This window comes from Leucoraja erinacea, chromosome 6, assembly GCF_028641065.1.
Source record: "Leucoraja erinacea ecotype New England chromosome 6, Leri_hhj_1, whole genome shotgun sequence".
Taxonomy (NCBI): Eukaryota; Metazoa; Chordata; class Chondrichthyes; order Rajiformes; family Rajidae; genus Leucoraja; species Leucoraja erinaceus.
This window is the reverse complement of record NC_073382.1, coordinates 58,921,508-58,943,336: the sequence shown is the minus strand read 5'-3', so window position 1 is coordinate 58,943,336 and position 21,829 is coordinate 58,921,508. Positions and strand designations below refer to the sequence as shown.

Below are 21,829 nucleotides of genomic sequence, written 5' to 3'. Positions count from 1 at the left end.
AAAGTCCAGGACAAGGGGTCACAGCTTAAGGATAGAGGGGAAATCCTTTAGGACCGAGATGAGAAAAACATTTTTCACACAGAGAGTGGTGAATCTCTGGAACTCTCTACCACAGAAGGTAGTTGAGGCCAGTTCAATGGCTATATTTAAGAGGGAGTTAGATGTGGCCCTTGTGGCTAAAGGGATCAGGTGGTATGGAGAGAAGGCAGGTACGGGATATTGAATTGGATGATCAGCCATGATCTTATTGAATGGCGGTGCAGGCTTGAAGGGCCGAATAGTCTACTCCTACACCTATTTTCTATGTTTCTATGTTTCACGGTAGCATTGCTTCTCCGGCCCAGTCATTTTGGGCACATTGCTCTCTGGCACTACTGACTTACTGAATTTACCCTGAAATACTTTAATGTTTTGTAAAAGAAAATTATGTAAATATTCATTCATTTATATACATTTGTTTGGATTTGGTGGGAGAATATAATTTCTATAAGTATATGTTACTTTTTTTAATTATCTTGTTCTGTTATTTTAATATAAGTGACTTATCTTGACTTGTACTATAGTACAGAATTCTAATCTAATTAAATTATTTAAAATAAATTTTGCATGTGATCACTGCTAACATTTTGGGGGAAGACAACATCCTGCAGCGATATGGTTGATACAATATTGGTGTAGATGTTTTGCAGGAAATTGCCAAAACTGGAAATGTATTCATCAAAATGCACTGGGTATAATCTTCAAACATGATTTGAGAAAGCAGAGACTGTTTCTATTCACATACGGACTATTTTATTGATCCTGTATGCTATCAGTTGCCAAATTCTACTTTTGTATTTTAATTTAGGGCTTCACGTAACAAATCTGAGAAAAAGAGACGTGATCAGTTCAATGTCCTCATTAAAGAACTCAGTGTCATGCTTCCAGGCAGTGTCCGTAAACTGGATAAATCTTCAGTGCTCCAGAAAACAATTAGCTTTTTACAAAAACACAACGGTAAGTTCTTACTGATGTATTCAAAGTTGAAGTTTGACTAGTGTTCAAAACTTTTGAAGCTGCCTCTCCTCTCATCTTCTCTTAGCTAAGTAGGTAATAGCACCATGTGCATGGTCCCCAGTCATGCAGACTAAAGAAGTTCAGGATTCAATTCCTGTCCTGAGTTGAATGCAACTTTAAACAGTGGCTGAAGAGGAAGAGATTCTCACTTCTTCAACTTTGATCGGCTTACACTACATGCTACCATTGTTAATGCTCTAGCAAGGTCTCATGGTCAATTGAGGAAAACCAAATGCAAGGAGAAAGAGTGGCCTGGAATTTCCTGAGAATGGCGAACCAGTCCCCGTGACCACTCCACTATATACTGTTAAATTGTCAATACTACTTTGTCAGAGTTTGGAAGTTTATGAAAGGGCTGGATTGAGATGGTTGTGCCTGTTAAGTTCTCAGGGAAACTGCAAACATTCAGCTGTTTCATCAGGGACAGTGGAGCTGAAAGGGGAAGGAGTGCTGGAGATTGGAGAAGCAGCTATGAGACTCTAGGTCTGAAAGCCCGAGTGGTGTATGAAAGGAAGGCAGGCACAAGCAGAGCGGCCATATTGGAACCATTTTGGTTCTACTGGTTTAAACGCAGTTATCGAAAAAGACAGAGAGGTCCACAGGAATTTAAAGTTCTAAATTTGGGCAACATTAATTTTGATAATAATAGATAGAAGCTTGCAAAAGTTGATTGGAATACATTGTTTGCAGACAAAATAATATTTGGCTAGTGGGAGGCTTTTAATAGTGAGACGGTGAGAGTTCAAAGTCTGCATGTTCCTGTTAGAGTTGAGGGTAAGTAAGGCAGGCAGGAGTAGGAAACCTTGGATGACAAGACGTAATGAGGTTTTGGTCAGAAGAAAGGAGGCATGGGTTGGGTACAGACAGCTGGGATCAAATGAATTCCTGGAGGGGAATGGACAAGGCAAGGTACAAAGTAAGTTTGCAGATGACACTAAAGTTGGTGGTATCGTGGATAGTGAAGATGGGTATCAAAAATTACAGCAAGATCTTGATTAGTTCGGCAAGTGGGCTGAGGAATAGCTAATGTAGATTAATGTATTTAAGTGCGAGGTGTTGCATTTTGGGAAGCCAAACATTGACAGGACACTCACAATGAATGGTATGGTCCTAAGGAATGTTGTAGAGCAGCGGGATCTAGGAGTACAGGTACATAGTTCCTGAAAATGGTATCATAAATATGCAGCATGGCAAAGAAGGCTTTTGGCATGCTGGCCTTCATCTGTCAAGGCAACGTGTAAGTCTGAGATGTTATGTTGCAGAAATTGAGATGTTATGTTGCAGCTATGCAAGATTTTGATCAGGTCACAATAGGAATATTGTTTGATCACCCTGCTAGAGGAAATATGCCATTACGCGGGAAAGTGTGCAGAAAAGAATTACGAGGAAGGTGCCAGGACGTGAGGGATTGTGTGAACAGGGAGAATGTATAAACTCCGTACAGATAGCAGCTGTAATCAGGATCAAAACCAGGTCTCTGGTGCTGTAAGGCAGCAGCTCTACTGTTGCCCCACTGTGCTGCCCTTGATGTAGGTGTGGTGACTCCAATGAATATTACAGAATGGGTCTAAGAATCTCTGCAATCTGATTGTCTAAAAGCCGCAGCTGTACCATGTAATTATTTTTACAGGCCAGAAAACCGATATCAATACAATACTATAGCGATACCGATACACGGTATTTTGGGGGATTTTTGCTGTCTGCTTGATGCTGCGCGCGCAATACAAAATGGCGAGTGTGGGTGAGCCACAGTTTGAGTTGCTGACGGACAAAAAAAAAATCGAAATCTGATATTTTTTAAATCAAGCGTCCACCAGACGCATGATTTGGAAAATAAAAGATTTTTATTTTTATTTTACTTTTTTCCCCCCATTTATAAAAACAGATGATGCACAGGTCTATTTCATGCTTCGGTGGAATTGTGTGCACACGGTAACTTTGGAATGGTCTAAAACACACTCAGCTGCGCCTTGTGTGTTTAAACTATTCCAAAATCACCTTGTGCACACAATTCCTACCGACTCAGACCTATGCATCATTTGTATACTGGGGATACTAGTTTCTGTAGGTTAGATGGAAAATGCAAAGATCCTCTACCTTGGGAAATAGATTTTGAGACTTACACAGGAGTAAAGAACTAACTGACAGCTAGTGAAGAATTATGAGGAAATGTCATCAGTTTCTTCTCATTCACCTATAAGCTTTCTGATTACATTCTTGTGACAGTATACAAGCATTGTGCTGAACCATAGAACTTCAAAACAGTTCAAATCTTTGTCCTGTCTACTGGTTCATGGCATATGTTGCATTTGCCAACATAAATATATGGCGAAACTTTGAATGAAATGGATGTTCAAATCAATTTGTACTTACCTGTCTAAATATAGACATTATGCTCTTTGAATTATTTTAAATTATATTATACATAAAACTATACCATAATTTATGTGGAAAGGATTCTGTACACTTATGTATTTCATATTATAGTTGTGGTATATAACAGAATGTTTTTTAAACGTTTAGTCATTAAAAGGCAGGGTGAATATGTAAAACGTTTAACTAAGTAAAAAAGATACTGTGGTTGTGTTAATATAAATGTAACATGTACTAAAGTTAATCATTTTCTTTTTTAGAGACTTCAGTGCAGACAGAAACAAGTATTATCCAACATAACTGGAAGCCTTCTTTTCTGAGCAATGAGGAATTCACACAACTGATGCTAGAGGTATCTCATGTAAATGTATTTCCAGACCAGCAACTAGTTGACTTGGTTCACATGTTTTAACTTAACAATTTATTTATTTAATGATGTTGACCTGAAACATTCTGCGGAATGCTTGGACATGCAGTGTGAATCAAGTTTTAAAGCCAGTACTGATTCCAATTATTTCCTGCTGGTCTGGCCAGACGCAGGATTCAGGCTGGATTCAAATAATAATTATAATTTCCTTCTAGTGAGTGGTGTGATACAGGTTTGTACTCTAATAACTTAAGTTAGCCATCACTTAAAATGGTCTGGGAGAAATAAAATATATTAAGCATTTAATTTGGGGCAAAAAGCTATCGATTTATAACATATCAATATGCAGCAGTACATAAAATATGTTTATGTTTTAAACTTCACTCAGATAAATGTATTTTTGAAAAATTGCTATCTACTAAATGGAATGCTTACAATTTTTAAACTCTAATGGAGATTTGTTGCTGTAATTTCAAAATACGCACACAGCTTGTTGGAAAATATTAGTATCCTGTGTCTTGTTTTCCATACTGCAGGCTTTAGATGGATTCTTCGTAGCTCTAACAACAGATGGAAATATAATTTATGTTTCTGATAGCATCACACCTCTACTTGGGCACTTACCTGTGAGTATAATAAAGTTACAAAGTGAGTATTCTCTGTTGAACACAAGTTGCATTTCATATTGGTATGAAAGTTTGCAACTCTAATTCAAAGATAAAATGAACAAGTTTCAAAATTATATATATTTTAAATAATGTCCAATTACAGAGGTATCTGAAAAAGCCCTATGATTGTAGAGTGATGCATTTCAGATGCAGAAATGGATACAACAATGTTAATTTACTAATCTGACCAAATTTTAAAAGTAGGTCAGAAACAAAAATATTGCTGATGCTGGAAATATGAAATAAAACAGAAATTTCCAGAAATATTTGGCAAATCAAGCAACATAATAGAGGAAAAAAATTTAAACCATTGACCTAAAAAGTGAACAGTTTATCTCTCCCTGATGCAACCTAACCTGTTTATTATAATAATAATAATAAACTTTATTACGGACTTGAGGTCCAGACAAGGGACAACATTACAAAAAAATACATTGCATATTAAAAAATAAAGCTCATATAAAATCTTAGTATATCACTTATAAAAGCATCATAAATTATATATTTAAAAAAAACAATACATGAATTAAAAATCCAGATTAAAAGAATGATCAATATCCTACAACGAGACAACAATGCCAGTGTCTCCACAGTTGGGATTCGTAGCGTGTAGGGCTAACAAAAAAAAAAAAGTTCAGTATTTCCTGTTTTTTTATTTAAAAGTAGTTAAATTTATGAAAATTCCCAACTAATTTTCAGAATGTAGATGTATTTCCTATCCTTCACCATGAGATATAAGCATTTTCTGTTGAGAAGTTTTACAAAATAAATCACTTTCAGAGACAGCGTTGGTCAAAAAAGAGCGCACTCCCTAATCTCACCTGTTACCACTTGGTCGACTGCTCTCCAAGTCATGGCTTGTCAAAGTTACATCCAAATATTGTTCATGTGTGATGACAGTTTTTGGCTCTGTAAACCTTCCATGCAGAGAGGGTAACATTCAGAATTATTAACCCAAAATCACAATATACATTAAAAAAAAAGGATATGCTATTATTCTCATATTTGGTTTATTTTATTTTAACTATTTAGTCCACGTCAACTAACAATCATCCATTCACATTAGTTCTATGCTATCCCACTTTCTCACCCACTCGCTGCATACCAATTTACAGAGGCTAATTAACCTTGAAACCCACAATGTCCTTGGTGTGGAAGGAAACCAGAGCTCCTGGAAGAAACCCATGTGGTCACAGGGATTTCCAAATCTGATTTCCGCGATTTCCAAATCCCTTGTCAAATAAAGAATGCATTAGTCTGACAGTTGCAATTTCCTTTATAGTTTGAGTGTTAGCTTTTTGACATACAATGCCATACTGTTATAAAATATCTCAAATTCTACCCCTGTAGAATTCAAGTACTTTTGGAAAGACAGCACTTTGCAAAGTATTGCGTCCCACATTCAACAAACAAGAACTCAGGCTATCATAACAGTTTTCACGTAATTATATTATTTTATCAACACTGATTGTGCATGTTTTTTTCTTTCTTCTAGTCTGATGTTATCGATCAGAATTTATTAAACTTCCTCCCAGAGCAGGAGCACAGAGAAATATATAAATTGTTGTCTTCTCATACTTTGGCAACAGACACTATTTTGCCAGACTACTTAAACAGTGAGTTTATTTGTACATAACGTTTATGTAACCCATGTTTTTCACAGAGAGCCCTTTGATGATGACTTGTATTTGTACAGCATTCACTATATTTACTCTTCCTATGTAAGTGGTTGCAGCAGAAAATAATTAACGGTGAAAGAAAAGGGACTGATGTACAGATGGGTATTTTGTGTAATTTGATAACACAAAGCCTAAGTGATTTCTATTTAGAGGGGTGGGTAATTCCAGAAAGCAGCAATGGGATTAATAGATCATCCTTGGTGGTGGAGTTCAAGTAATGGAATTAACAATGTTTGCAAAGTCAGAGAAGTGGAGGATGCAGCATGGAGCATGTTACTGAATAGTGCCAATGAGGTAGGCTGGGGTTAATCATCTTCATCTCAGAAAAGGTTAATTTAGTGAATGCTATTCAAATACAAGTCATCATCAAAGGTGTACAGTGACATGTTAACAATGTGCAGCAAGAAAATTTCATCTCAGCCAACATTCAATTTACTAATGGCACTGGGGTTGATGCTGCTACCAATGTCTTTAGGATTGAAGAATCAATAAATAGATAACTGAGAATTACAAATACATCAGTAGAAGCTGACCTTGATATTGAAAATAATACAGACATATTACAAAAAACAGTGAACTTTCACAAGGAAACAATTGGACTATGCCTGATGTTGGTCTTCCTGATGCCTGGGCAGCAGTAATTTTCCAGTTTCTGCCAAGAGGAAGAGAAAATTCGGGGCCAATGAAAGTCATTCCACCATCCATAAAGAGATTCAAATTGTCCACGATGAAGTGAACGGATCTGTAACTTGAATGGCAATGAAGCAGGAGTCAATATTTGCGTCTTCTTGCATCATCTTAGATATGCTGGTTTGGCCATCTATGTTCACACCAGATGAAACTCGGAGTGAACCGTTCTCCAGGACAATATTCCTCTCTGCCTGCTCTCTAAAGGGAACAGACAGGGAGGTGAATAGGGACAAACCAGATTGGTAGCCAAGTGTTTTCTTGAACATTCATTGAATGTTCAGGCGTGGGGATTTTTTTGCCTATTACAGGTGCACAACCTTTTATCCGGAGTTCCGGAAACCGAAAAACTCCGAAAAACCGGCCATTTTTACCAGGATGTCGTCTGCACACCAAAGCTCGCGTTTGGCGCCAAACTTGACCCGAAACGACCCACGGTCAACCCAGGTCTGTATTACTGTAGCGGCTGCCTCCTCCCCGGGGAGCCACTTAAACATCTGTAAATCATTGCTTAAATGTTAGTCAGTTATTTTGGAGGGCTTTTATGTGAAGGGGGGAGGGGGGGGGGTGAAGGGGGAAACTTTAATTCTTAGTCCCTTACCTGGTCGGAGAGGCAGGGAGTGGGCAATGCCTTACCGGGTCGCCATGCAGTAAGCTCCGGAGCGCTGTGGCCGCTAACTTCCAGCTGGGGCTGCAGGCGTCCGGCCGCGGGCGGCGCCGGTTGTAGCTCCGACCCCGGCAACTCTACTCCTGGCGGCAGGACGCTCCAAATCCAGCCCCCGCTCCGCGGTGTTGTGTGTCGGCGGCCACAGCGCTCCGGAGCTTACCGCACGGCGACCCGGTAAGGCATTGCCCGCTCCCCGCTGGTATCCCAGCGCTGCGACGCCGCCGAATCTCAACATCGCGGAACTGGGGCTGCGGGCGTCCGGCCGCGGGCCACGCTGGATTTGGAGCGCCGCGCATCCAGGAGTAGAGTTGCCGGGGTCGGAGCTCCAACCGGCACCGCCCGCGGCCGGACGCCCGCAGCCCCCAGCTGGGAGTTGGCGGCCACAGCGCTGCGGAGCTTACTGCACGGCGACCCGGTAAGGCATTACCCGCTCCCCGCCTCTCTGACCAGGTAGGGGACTAAGAATTAAAGTTTCCCCCACATAAAATCCCTCCAAACTAACTGACTAACAATGATTTACAATGATTTTCCGGGGAGGAGGCAGCCGCTCCAGACTTTTCAAGCCGCCCGCGCTGCCTACCTAAATCTTCCATTCGGAAATCCGAAAATGTCCGAAATCCGACAAGTGTCTGGTCCCAAGGCTTTCGGATATAAAGTTGTGCACCTGTATTCATAAAGGTTTCAATCTTGTTCTAATAGTTACATCTGAATTAATCAATCAGATTGGAGCAATCAACCTCAATTTAAATTTCAAAATACAACCAAAGGTGTGCTACTCTTCCTGTTATTCATTGAAATGACTGAGTATAGAAGCTGGGATGTAATGTTAAAATTGTACAAGGCATTGGTAAGGCCAATTCTGGAGTATGGTGTACAATTTTGGTCGCCTAATTATAGGAAGGATATCAACAAAATAGAGAGAGTACAGAGGAGATTTACTAGAATGTTGCCTGGGTTTCAGCAACTAAGTTACAGAGAAAGGTTGAACAAGTTAGGGCTTTATTCTTTGGAGCGCAGAAGGTTAAGGGGGGACTTGATAGAGGTTTTTAAAATGATGAGAGGGATAGACAGAGTTGACGTGGAAAAGCTTTTCCCACTGAGAGTAGGGAAGATTCAAACAAGGGGACATGACTTGAGAATTAAGGGACTGAAGTTTAGGGGTAACATGAGGGGGAACTTCTTTACTCAGAGAGTGGTAGCTGTGTGGAATGAGCTTCCAGTGAAGGTGGTGGAGGTAGGTTCGTTTTTATCATTTAAAAATAAATTGGATAGTTATATGGACGGGAAGGGAATGGAGGGTTATGGTCTGAGCGCAGGTATATGGGACTAGGGGAGATTATGTGTTCGGCACGGACTAGAAGGTTCGAGATGGCCTGTTTCCATGCTGTAATTGTTATATGGTTATATGACTGAAAGATATTATTGATCACTGAATTGTAATATATTTTACCATTCCCTTGTTTGGTTTGAACATTTTACTGGAAGTCAGTACTTAACCCACACTCGTTTCTAAAAGATTTTTCATCGATGATGTCTCTTAGAGGAGCCATTAATGAACGTTGTCATGGTCTTTTCAAGTTATATTAGGTTCCTCGAATATCCATTAACTTTCCATGGTTCATCTCCTGCTAAGCTCAGCTTTTCTTGCTCATGCAACATCTGTATAGTATTACCCTGAGAACACCTCACGATGTTGCTTGTTGGGTCGGGGAATGGGATTTCTGGGAATGCTCTAAGAGCCAGCAAAGTCCCGATAGCTGAGTGGCATTTTCCTGTATTATGAGGGTATCTAAATTTATAGAATATGAAAATTAAGGTCAAATCATGATAAGGAGGTTGTTTAAAAGATCAGCAGAGATGTTCCTGGGTTAAATGTTGCAAAGTTAGCCCTTCCTTTCAACCTAAGATGGCGCCTACCTGCGGCGATATTTTGCTAGCGGCACAACAGAAAATCTTCAAATATAGTATTTCTGAGTTCACTTATATCAAAGAATCTGCAGAAACCAACGATGTAAATAGAGAGCTGCTAACGCATTTAAAGGCATTAGTGCTACTGCGAACTCCCGAAGATAGCGACTGTAAGGGAATTCCCGTTTGGAGGGGAATCCCCGACCTTGCGGAGGCGCGCAGGTACAATAAGTACTGTACCTGTAAACACCGGGGACGCCTTCAGCGCCAGAGGATCAAACACCCTTGACCACTGCTACACGGCCATCAAAGACGCCTATCGCTCTATCCCTCGCCCTCACTTTGGAAAATCCAACCATTCGGTTTCTTCTTCCTGCGGGGGAGAGGGGGGGGGGGCAGAGGAACAACTCCAGGACTGCTTGGAGTCTGTAGACTAGGCAATGTTCAGGGACTCGGCAACGGACCTGAATGAATACGCCACAGCCGTTACAGACTTCATAAGGAAATGCGTGGAGGACTGTGTTCCAACAAAAATCTTCCGAGTGTTTCCTAACCAGAAGCCTTAGATGAACCATGAGATCCACATTCTTCTGAAGACCAGATCCCGGGCATTCAGGTCTGGGGATGCAGCGGTCTATAAGAAGTCCAGAAACGACCTTGGTAAGGCCATCAAAAAGGCCAAAAGGGACCTCTGCTCCAAGCTGGAGGATGAGTAGGATGTTCGGCAACTGTGGCAGGGCTTGAATGCCATCACCTCCTACAAGGCAAAATCAGGAGGCGGCTCAAACGACAGCGAAGCATCACTCCCTGATGAGCTCAATGCGTTCTACGCACGGTTCGATAGGGAGAATGCTGATGTGCCTTCCCGAGACCCTATGCGCCCTGACAGTGTAACAGTCACAGTCACAGAGGCCGACGTCAGAAGATCCTTCAGGAGGGTGAACCCTTGGAAAGCGCCTGGACCTGATGGTATACCCGGTCGTGTTCTCAAGACCTGTACAGATCAACTGGCGGGAGTTTTTGCAGACATTTTCAACCTCTCACTTCTGAGGGCCGAGGTTCCCACCTGCTTTAAGGGGGCATCAATAATACCGGTGCCCAAGAAAAGTAAGGTGACGTACCTCAATGACTATCGACCAGTGGCACTAACGTCTGTAGTGATGAAGTGCTTTGAGAGGTTGGTTATGGTGCACATCAACTCCTACCTCGTCAATAACCTCGACCAACTACAGTTCGCATACTGCCACAACAGGTCAACGGTAGATGCAATTTCACTGGCTCTCCACTCCGCACTGGACCACTTGGACAATAAAAACACCTACGTCAGGCTGTTGTTTTTAGACTACAGCTCGGCATTTAATAACATCATCCTTTCCAAGCTGGTTACCAAGCTCATGGAACTGGGCCTCTACGCATCCCTCTGCAATTGGATCCTCGACTTCCTCATCCACAGCTCACAGTCCGTTCAAATTGGTGGAACCACTTCATCCTCAGCAACCATTAGTACGGGAGCACCTCAAGGCTGCGTGATCAGCCCCCTGCTTTACTCACTCTATACCCATGACTGCGTAGCCGGTCATAGTGCAAACTCCATCATCAAGTTCGCCGATGACACCACTGTGGTTGAACGAATCACAGATGGGGACGAGTCGGAATATAGAAGTGAGATCGACCGACTGACCAAATGGTGCCAGCATAACAACATGGCTCTCAACATCAGTAAGACCAAGGAACTGATTGTGGACTTTAGTAGGGGAAGGATGAGGACCCACAATCCTGTTTATATCAATGGGACAATGGTGGAGAGGGTCAATAACTTCAAATTCCTGAGCGTGCATATATCAGAAGATCTTTCCTGGACCCAGCACACGATGCAATTGTAAAGAAGGCACATCAGCGATTCTACTTCCTGAGAAGATAACGGAGATTTGGCACGTCGAAGAGGATTCACCTAAACTTCCACAGGTGCACGGTAGAGAGCATTCTGTCTGGTTGCATCGTGGCCTGGTTCGGCAACTTGAACGTCCAGGAGCGAAAAGGACTACAAAAAGTTGTGACCACTGCCCAGTCCATCACCGGCTCTGACCTCCCTACCGTCGAAGGGCTCTATCGTAGTCATTGCCTCAAAAAGGCAGCCAAAATCATCAAGGACCCACACTATCCTGGCCACACACTTTTCTCACCACTGTCATCAGGAAGAAGGTACAGGAGTCAGAAGACTGTAACGTCCAGGTTCAGGAACAGCTTCGTTCCCACAGCCATCAGGCTATTAAACACAACAACGAATAAGCTATGAGCTCTAAACTGCAAAAGACGATATTATTATTTGTTATTTGCACTATATTTGTTATTTATTGAACTTTCTCTTTGATTTCCCGCTTTGACTGACTTCGGGAGGAGAACAAGGAGTGCAGGGGAGAGATAAGACTTTGCCTTCCATCACAGTGAGGAGGAGATTCACTGTGATGGATGTTCGTGTAAATTGTGTTGTGTCTTGGTTCTTCTTCTTGTTTGTATGACTGCAGAAATCAAATTTCGTTTGTACCTCTGGGTTCAAATGACAACAAATAAATTGTATTGTATTGTATTGTATATACAATGTTTACATATTCACATATTCTGTTGTGCTGCAGGAAGTAAGAATTTCATTGTCCCATCCGGGACATATGACAATAAAACGCTCTTGACCTGACTGAGGGGGGATTAGAAACCAAAGGTAACTTAAAACATTGGCCCATTTCAGTGAGATGAAAATAGAACCCAGTCCTCAGCTATTCCAGGCAGAATGGCAGAGATAGCTTCAGGCATGACCCTAAGGCCATTACTTAAAGAAGGTGATGTCGCACCTGGCTGGAGCTGAGAGTATGTGATACATTGGGTGGATACCTTGTGAAAGCAAATCATATTGGAAATCGCCATTCCAGCCCAGGTTCTCCCTCCATCAGAAATGATTGGCTCACACCGTCATCAGGCTATTAAACAATAATTTGGGACCTAGAAAATGCATTTGTGTAATTTGGATTTGATTATAATTTTTCTTTACTTTAAAGCTGAGAACTACTTTGAGTTTTCTTGTCATCTTCTACGAGGGACATTAGACCCAAAGGAACCTGCAACCTATGAATATTTAAGATTTGTGGGAAACTTTCAGTCGTATGACAACGGTAAGTGTTGGGAGTTGCCCACAATTGCTATGGATCAGATTATAATTTCATCCAAAAAAAGCACAGAAATTGTACACAAAAAAACATAGACATTGTGCACAAAAGCGGAGGTGGTTTAATCAATAGCACTAAAAATAAAATTAATTAGCAATAATTAACCCATTAAACTAAATAATTTAGATTTGTGATTCTGCTCTAGGAAGTTTTGTAATGAACAAAATCAAAATTTCCTTGACATGTCTTACTGTGAGCTAAGGCTGAATGTAGGCACTAATAACGTGTACAGGACATAGATAATTAAAGCATGCAGAAAAGCATTTACTTTATTTTCTTTCAACAAATATTGGATGTTGGAAAATCAAAATATTTGACATTATGTGTATAATAAGACCAGTACTTATGAATGTAAACTGTGTAATAGTGATATGAAGATAGGAATTTGAAAACAAAATGTGCATCACAAATAGATGGATTTCATTGGAATGAGCAGAAAATCTAGCTGAGTACAAATGCACATCACCATATATTTCAAGCTGCAGTGAAAGCAACCATCAAAAATATTTAATCAACCATGTACCATTTTCAAAACAAATACTTTAGATTCCATTCGATACAAAATAAATATAACCAGGTACGAGAGAGAAATATAAAATAAAACTTTTGAAATATTCAATTTTTGTGGAAAGATTTGTATTTTCTTTCTTTCTTTTTTCTGTATCTGTTTTTCTAGAATGTTCACAAGATAATGATCAGAAGACATTTTTGATCCTTTATTTTCTGCCTCCAAAGCCTAGAGAATGTCAAAGCCTTTTGCCCTAGGCTCTAGCAGAAACCAGATTAGGTATCCTTGCCTGCAGAAAAATTTGCAAACGTTTCTTTCCTAATAAATAATCTTCTCTGTCTAATAAACTGCATTCAGGATTATAGGTTAACAATTAATCCAATGTTTCTACCAAGCTTAAAACTATTGTAACTAAAGATATTGGAATGCCATAAAAATCTATCCAATCAATATTCCTTAGAGATGCAAATATTTTGATGCACATTATTATCTACTGTTTCATAGTAACGTCGCTGAATCGATCATGTTGAGAAATGGTTCACATAATTATGATATAATCCATAGGTGGAAATGTTCACTTTTCTATTTTTCATTTTAGGGCCCAGCTCCTCTTGTAAGGGTTTTGATGGTGGTGTACAAAGAACATTTCAACCAACGCCTGCTATACAAATGTGTTTTGTAGCAACTGTTCGTTTAGCAACACCTCAGTTCATAAAGGTGAGTCCATCTAGGGAATGAAATTGGACAACACCAGTCTGCCAAGGATTATTCTCTGAACTGGAACGGATGTGTTTGAAGGATCAGGGAAGAACCAGAGCTATGTGTATGTGTCTGAATATAGATGGGAGAGTGGTATATAGTGTGGGGTAGGATGCTTTTGGCATTTTGGATTTCATGGAGAATTATCAGTGATTTAAGTAATAGAATAATAAAGTCTGAACATGACAAAAGCACCAGTAATAAATTGTTAGTTTAAAAGTGAATTGAACCACATGGAACCATTCTCATCTGAAGAATTGCCTATTTCCTTCACGCTCCATAGATGCTGCCTCACCTACTGAGTTTCTCCAGCATTTTTGTCTACCTTCGATTTTCCAGCATCTGCAGTTCCTTCTTAAACCTCATGTGCTATATTATTTCTGCAAGACATTTAAGTAGTCAGTTTCTCCTCTGAATGTCTTGAAGAACATCTGTTGAGCATTGTTTTTCTTATGTCTAAGTAGTGTCACAAAACAGATGCAATGCGGTAATACTCGTCTTTATATATCATTGTATCATTTGTAGATTATTTTGAAAATTGGAAAGGACATGAAAATGTGTAACTTTTAACGGTATTTACTATACTTTATTCGTAAAACAGGAGATGTGCATTATTGAAGAACCTTCAGAAGAATTTTCTTCTCGGCATAGCTTAGAGTGGAAATTTTTATTTCTAGACCACAGGTTAGTAAGAATTATTTTATATTTATGATGACTGAGGTGGGATTAATCTATTTTATTACAGCCCAAAAATTAGACCTGGAAACAATTTGTTTTGTATTCCTGGAAGGAAAAGTAACATTATTAATCCATGTGGAGGAAATTTTAATTATTTTGCATGTTTACATATCACTGAATACCAAAGTGAAATATGATTTATAATGTTGTTACAGAATGATTAATGTTAAAAGGCTTGCAGGCACAAAGAGACTGGGGCTATTGATCACAAGTCTTTGAATGCAGGATGTTAATGTTGTCCTTGGCTTTTAAAGGAAAGGCGTAGAGTGCATTATTAAGGAAAGTATGCTGAATCTTCATTAATTTATGGTTAGGCCGGCTGGTGTATTGTGCCCATTTTTTGTTTCTTCACTTTAGGAAGAATGTTAAGGACAGAGGACAAGTGCATAGGAATTCTCGAAAATTGCACCAGAAATGATGGACTAGGAAAGTTAGGACTATTCATTTGTGTTGTAAAGGAAATTTAGTAAGGAGCTCAAAATTATGAAGACATTTGATAAGACTAAGTTGGGAGAAACAGTTTCAAGTGGTCAAAAAATTGTCCTCCTCTGGGTGAAATTTTTTTTACACATTCTTTTCCATTCAGGTTGACGACTCATTTTGAAACACTGACATGTATCTTGTCTCTCAAGTCCAATAAAAATGTCGTCATTTTCAATGTGGTAACCCTTGAAAATATACGGCTAGAAAAATTCAGAAGATAGGGCAGCATGTTTTGGAGAAAAAAATAAATTAAGTAGTAAACAACTTACAATTATAAAATGAATATAGTGTGGCTGGAAATCTAGACCATTGAATAGATATTATACGCTTCATCCACCAGCATTTCATAAAATGTTTATGGACATTTAAAAGCCATTATTATGTGATCATTAAAAGATATTGCAGCTAATTCCTGTGTGAATGTAATTTATAAAAATGGATAATTTCTGTTTAATTATAGTTTGTTTTTACAAAAGAAGCATTTTGAGTAGCTAAAGGCCTAATTGTTCTCTGCTGCATAAAAAAATTTCACAAACAAATTATTAAACTTTTAAAATATATTGGATAGTCACTTATATGCAATCCTCATACAAATCCAAATGGTGTTCTGATATAATGGAATGTGTAACAATTCCTGGTCCTATTTGTCTCATGACCAGATGTATTATGTTGAAATCTGGTTTAAGTAATACAGTTAGTCTGCTTCATTGCTCAGGACTTGAACATTCTGCCTGGATTTGCTGACAATGCTATTTATGTCTTGTAACCAAATTCTCTTTATGACCACAGGGCTGCACACATCATAGGTTATTTGCCATTTGAAGTCCTGGGTACTTCAGGTTACGATTACTACCATGCAGATGACCTGGAACAGTTAGCAAGGTGCCATCAACAACGTATGTATCATACTGAAAAAGTCAAAATAATGTTGTTATTAGACTTGATATTTAGAGCAGCAAAATACTGTCATGGTTTCAAATCTAAAAAAAGGGGAAAAGGCAAAAGAAAAAAATCTTTACACGTACATTCGAGTAAAATACAAATGAAAGTCTGAAACTTCCATGTAAGAGTCCATCCGGTGTTCTAAATAGCGGATAATCGTGTTTGTCTTGGTTTTAGCCTATCAATACAGTTTATATACCTGTACTGATAATATGTTTGCTCTCAGAAGTCTCTCTATAAGGAGTAATTGGCCAGAAACCCACTTCTGCAGTGCAGCATTGATGAAATTTCCCATTATTTTTTGTTTTCAAACATGTTTGAGTAATTTTTCTCATTCTGTGTGGAATTCCACATTCCACAATGACTTTGCCTCAGGAAGAGTTAGTTGTAGCCATTCATCTAGACATAACTAAAGCTCTGTTCTTGTGCTCTTCCGGTATGCACGTTTTTTCTATTTGCGCAAAAATGGTATGCGATAGCGCTACGATTTTTCACCAGCTTACTCGCTGTTCTCCAGTGCTGCGAGTGCAACATGTTTCGTTTCGATCGGTGGTATATTGTAAAAGTTAGGCGAGATTTAAAACTGCGTGTACGCAGATCGATCTCCTCTCCTGCCTGTCAGCGCCACGTGGATTAGTCGATTCTCCTGTCACTCCCTGGGATGGTCTGCTCCTTCCTGCGCAATCACGTCTTTACTAGAGCTGAAGGAGGCCGGCAGAGGTCTCCAACTGGACACAATTTTCGGAGGGACCGGAAGCGGCACGACGATATCGCCAAACGGAAAGCAGTGAATCTGATCCCGGTGGTGGAGAGCGTCCAGCGCCCGCTGTGAGATCCAAACGCACCACAATCGTAATACCCCGCAGCTCCAGCCCTTTCCCGTCTGGTCCCCCTTGCTAGCTCCTGCCCCCTCCCCTGTAATACACCCCTCTCCCCCATGGCTCTTTCCCCATTTTCTCCGAGCTCTCTCCCCCCCACACCCCCATTCCACCCCCATGCCGGCGCGGCCGTAGCTGCTGTTGCTTCCGGGCCGATCCGAGGCCTGACTGAGGGTGCCGAAGGCTGATGGTCCTCCAGGGCACACAAGACGGGAGAAGAGTGGCAACCTCGAGATCCTGGGGAGGGAGAGTGGGGGAGGAGAGGGGATAGAGAGAGAGGAGGGGGGGAGGGGAGGGGAGTTATGGAGGGAGGAAGGGACTGACTGAGGGTAGGGGAAAGGAGAGATTTGGGGAGGGTAAGAGGAGATGGAAAAGAAGAGGTGAGGAGGAAGAGTGCGGGAGGAGGGGGAATAGAGGGAGTGGAGGGGTAGTAGATGAGTGGGGGAGGGAGAGGAGGGCAATGGGGGAAGGTGAGGCTGGATAGTGAGGGTCAGGGAAGTGAGGAGTGGGGAATAGAGGGATAGGAGGGGGTAGGGAGGGAAGAGGAGTTATGGTGGGAGGGAGGGAGTGACTGAGGGTAGGGGACAGGAGAGGGAGAGAGGCGAGGGAGGGATTGTTGAGGGGAGGAGGAGAGGGGAAAGAAAAGGGAGGGTGAAGAGGGGGAGAGAGTGCTAGGGACGAGGGGAAACAAGCTGCGTCTGTGCAGTTGGGGGCTATGGGTGAGTGGTGGAATATTACGTTGGGGGACCAAGACTCCTTTGTGACAGGGACCCAACGGGTCCCACTTAGTTTAGTCCTTATTAAACCAGAGGTGCAACGTACACCCAGGAGTTAATCAACCCTAAATTTACCACAAAAAAATAACAATGAATTATGAACAACAGTAGATGATTCATTATTTTCTTCATTTATTATTTCAAAAGTAATAAGAGTAGCTCTTCAACTGAATGCAATACTATAGAACTAATTAAGTCAATTAATTTAATATTGATGTAAAATCTGATCTGTTAAAGGGAAAGGGAAAGGGAAATCAAATATGTCTGCCATCTCCAAAAGCAAAATATTGCCGAATGTGGAAATCTGAAATAAAAATAGAATATGTTGGAAATGACCAGCGGGCCAAGCTAGATCTGTGGAGGGAGAATCCATTAATGTAGCAGGTCAGTGATTGTTCATCAGGTTAATTCCCGACATACTGGGTAACGAGGTTAATTCCCGTGATGGCAGGGCTGACATATGTTGATAGATTGGAGCGGCTGGCCTTGTATACTCTGGAATTTAGAAGGATGAGAGGTTATCTTATTGAATCATATAAGATTATTAAGGCTTTGCACAGGCTAGAGGCAGGAAACATGTTCCCGATGTTGGGGGAGTCCAGAACCAGGGACCATAGTTTAAGGATAAGTGGTAAGCCATTTAAAATGGAGATGAGGAAAAACTTTTTCACACAGAGAATTGTGAGTCTGTGGAATACTCTGCCTCAGAGGGCGGTGGAGGCTGGTTCTCTGGATGCTTTCAAGAGGGAGTTAGATAGAGCTCTTTGGGATAGCGGAGTCAAGGGATATGGTGAGAAGGCAGGAACGGGGTACTGATTGTGGATGATCAGCCATGATCACATTGAAGGGCGGTACTAGCTCGAAGGGCCGAATGGCCTACTCCTGCACCTATTGTCTATTGACTAGGAAAAGTAGAAAGTAAACACATTTGAAATTGAAATAAAAGGGAGAAAGGACAGAGAGATAAAATAGGAAAGTTGGAGCTGAAGGAATTGAATAAAACAAGTGGAAGTGATGTCAGCTGAACGAGGGTGAGAAAGATGTAAACAGGATGTGAAAATAGGATTTGACAGATGAAATCAGAAGTGCTAGAAAATGAATGAAAAAAGGATGAATGCTGGAAGTATGAGAGACAAGACTTTTATGTGAAATTGTTCAATTTAGTGTCATCCCAAGGGTTCTAGTGTATCACCAGAAGAGCTCATGTTCATGTGATAGGAATAGAACTAGGCCATTTGGCCCATCAAATCTACTCCGCCATTCAATCATGGCTGATCTATCTTTCCCTCTTAACCCCATTTTCCTACCTTCTCCCCATAACCCCTGACACCCATACCAATCAAGAATCTATCAATCTCTGTTTTAAAAATATCCATTGACTTGGCCTCCACAGCCTCATATTCCACAGATTCACCACCCTCTGACTAAATAAATCCCTCCTCATCTCCTTTGTGTCTCCATACACATTGAGCTTTGTGGCTCCATACACTTCCAATGAATTAAAAGTCATAGGGAAATGAAAATTACAGTGAAGGCCAATTGGAAGTTGAAATTAAAGTTCCAGACTAAACCGAGATTTTCTGCAAAAGTGGTTATCAATGCAACAATTTCAGATATCAGTCTTGTATCTCACATTTCCAGCAGTCAGTTTATTTCGGGTACTTCAGATTTAAATCATCCTGTATATCCTTCCTCAAAACATATTTTTTCCATCTTCTATCAGCTGAAATCACCATCACTTACACCACACCATTCCTCCTGATCTTGTCGATCAAACCTTCCCTTACATTGCCATACCTGCCATACCTGCAACTTGTTCTATTTCTGATGTTTTCCCATCGTGATTAAAGACCATCAGCCTGAAACATTAACCCTGTTTCTTTCTCCACTGATGCTGTCTGACCATCTGAGTAGTTCCAGTTATTTTTTTGTCTCTTTGATCTCTATTGAAATAAAATGTATATCATAATTGCAAACTGTTAATGTACATTTATTTCACTTAGTAAATGCCCGGATCTTGCACTGCTGAACCATTCCAATAATATCACCCATTGCCTTCATTGAAAGGTGCAATTTAACAGTCATCTGAGAGCTATTGCTGAGTTATCCATAATTACTAGATCCTAGATAATGTGCAATACCAGCTGGTAATGTAGAGGATTTCCGCAGCATCTTGTTTTGTAGATTGCACAACTTTGCAATAGTTTCCAGCCATACCGGAGTTGAATTTGCTATTTTTTTTATGTGACATTGTCCTAGATGACTTCCTTTGGTGATACATCCTTTAATCCAGAGGCTGAACAAATACATAATAACCTGGTGAATATGACTTAAATTCCCATTAGAACAGTTTCAAACGTGGATCCTGATTGTAAAAACATTTAATTAAAAATAATGTAAGTTTTAAAAATAGTTGTGCAATTATAAAACTCTTACAAAAACATATCCAGCACAAAAGTTGTAACAATAGAAACATTTTAGTGAAGGAGATTTAAATTGGTAGGTTTATGTACATAATGGAAAATTATAGTTTTATGTAAAATAGAATAGTTTTTCTACAATATCTTTTACTTTTCTAAATAAAAAAATGCAAGAAAGTACTCTTACTAGACTTACATGGCCTTTGAAATACAGTGTAAAGATACATACTGTTTCAAGGAATGTTGATTTGTCTGAATAATAATATTATTTATTTTAAAACTTGAGGAAAATGCTTTTTGTTCTCTGCAGTGATGCAGTATGGTAAAGGAAAATCTTGCTGCTATCGATTCCTAACGAAAGGACAACAGTGGATTTGGCTCCAAACTCACTACTACATCACATATCATCAGTGGAACTCCAAACCAGAGTTCATTGTATGCAAACACACACTTGTGAGGTACGATACAAAATGGATTGGAATGTGTAATAACTGTATGATGTGTTAGCAAAATCATAAAATAGACAAATTTTGTTAAATAGATCTAGCCACTAACATCACAAGCAATTCTTATACAATGTTTAAGAATTTCCCAGAAATACTACAAAATAACCTCACATTCTATTATTAAAACAAAGAGACTAGCAGAAAACCATATCTTTGTTGCTTCAATATTATTCCTTATTAATTACTTCCCTATTAAAATGTGGTCCAAATAACCAAAATCTATATTTCCGGTTGAAATTGCAACATTGTTTAAGATTGAAGTGTACAAAATCATGATAGGAATAGATCGGATAAATGCAAAGTAGGGAAATCTAGAACCACAGGACATAGGTTCAAGCTGAGGGGGGTGGAGAGGGATTAATAGGAATCTGAGGGGTAGTTTTTTTACACAAAGGGTGGTTGGAATATGGAACGAGCTGCTGGAGGAGGTAGTTGAGGCAGGTACTATCACAACATTTAAGAGACATTTAGACAGGTACATGGATAGGATAGGTTTGGAGGCATTTGGGCCAAACGCAAGCAGGTGGGACTAATGTGGATGGGCATGATAGTCGCCATGGGCAAGTTGGGCCGAATGTTTCCACACTGTATCACTCTATGACTCTACAAGCTTGGATGATAACAACAATAAAGAAGCTTGACACCATCCAGGACCGCAGAAGCCATTCGAACAACACCCACTACTTCAAACATTCATTACATTTAACCTTGATGCATCGTGGCAGTACTGTAATCTACAAAATTACTGCAGCAATTTACCAACTCTTCTGTGAAATTCTTTCCTCAGCACTAAGCCTCTGTCACCCAAAAGGACAACAATGGTAGACACGTGGGAAAATGGCATTTGCGCGTTCGAATCTAAGTCGCACAAATCCTGTCTTCAACACATGTTGGTGTTCATTTGTCATCCCAGGGTCTGAATGCTGTAACTTTCCTCCCAATAGTATCACGGCAGCACATTCTCCACAGCTGTTCAGGAGAGTACCATACCACTAATTTCTCCATAACACGAAAAGATAGAGCATAAATGCTGACTCTGCCAGCAACACCCACTTCACATAAATGAATAAAACATTGTCCAAATTGAATTATTAGTTTAAATGAAAGATAAACCTGAAATAAAAAACCATGGCTTCTGAAAGGAAAAAAAAACAATATGCTTTGTATACAATTACAAAATACTCTACAAGATAAAT

General features: G+C 40.1%; 1 protein-coding gene across 2 annotated transcripts in view; it reads left to right on the top strand.

The window, feature by feature from the left end:
• LOC129698201 (neuronal PAS domain-containing protein 2-like) overlaps window positions 1–21,829 on the top strand; it is a 64,102-nt gene that overhangs the window by 25,493 nt on the left and 16,780 nt on the right. For both annotated transcript variants that reach the window (XM_055637165.1, XM_055637163.1), the window contains exons 3-11: window positions 848–996; window positions 3,690–3,781; window positions 4,333–4,422; window positions 5,960–6,080; window positions 12,456–12,569; window positions 13,730–13,848; window positions 14,492–14,574; window positions 15,901–16,007; window positions 20,438–20,585. In XM_055637165.1, the coding sequence (XP_055493140.1) occupies window positions 848–996; window positions 3,690–3,781; window positions 4,333–4,422; window positions 5,960–6,080; window positions 12,456–12,569; window positions 13,730–13,848; window positions 14,492–14,574; window positions 15,901–16,007; window positions 20,438–20,585 (1,023 nt within the window). The remainder of the gene's footprint in view (window positions 1–847; window positions 997–3,689; window positions 3,782–4,332; window positions 4,423–5,959; window positions 6,081–12,455; window positions 12,570–13,729; window positions 13,849–14,491; window positions 14,575–15,900; window positions 16,008–20,437; window positions 20,586–21,829) is intronic.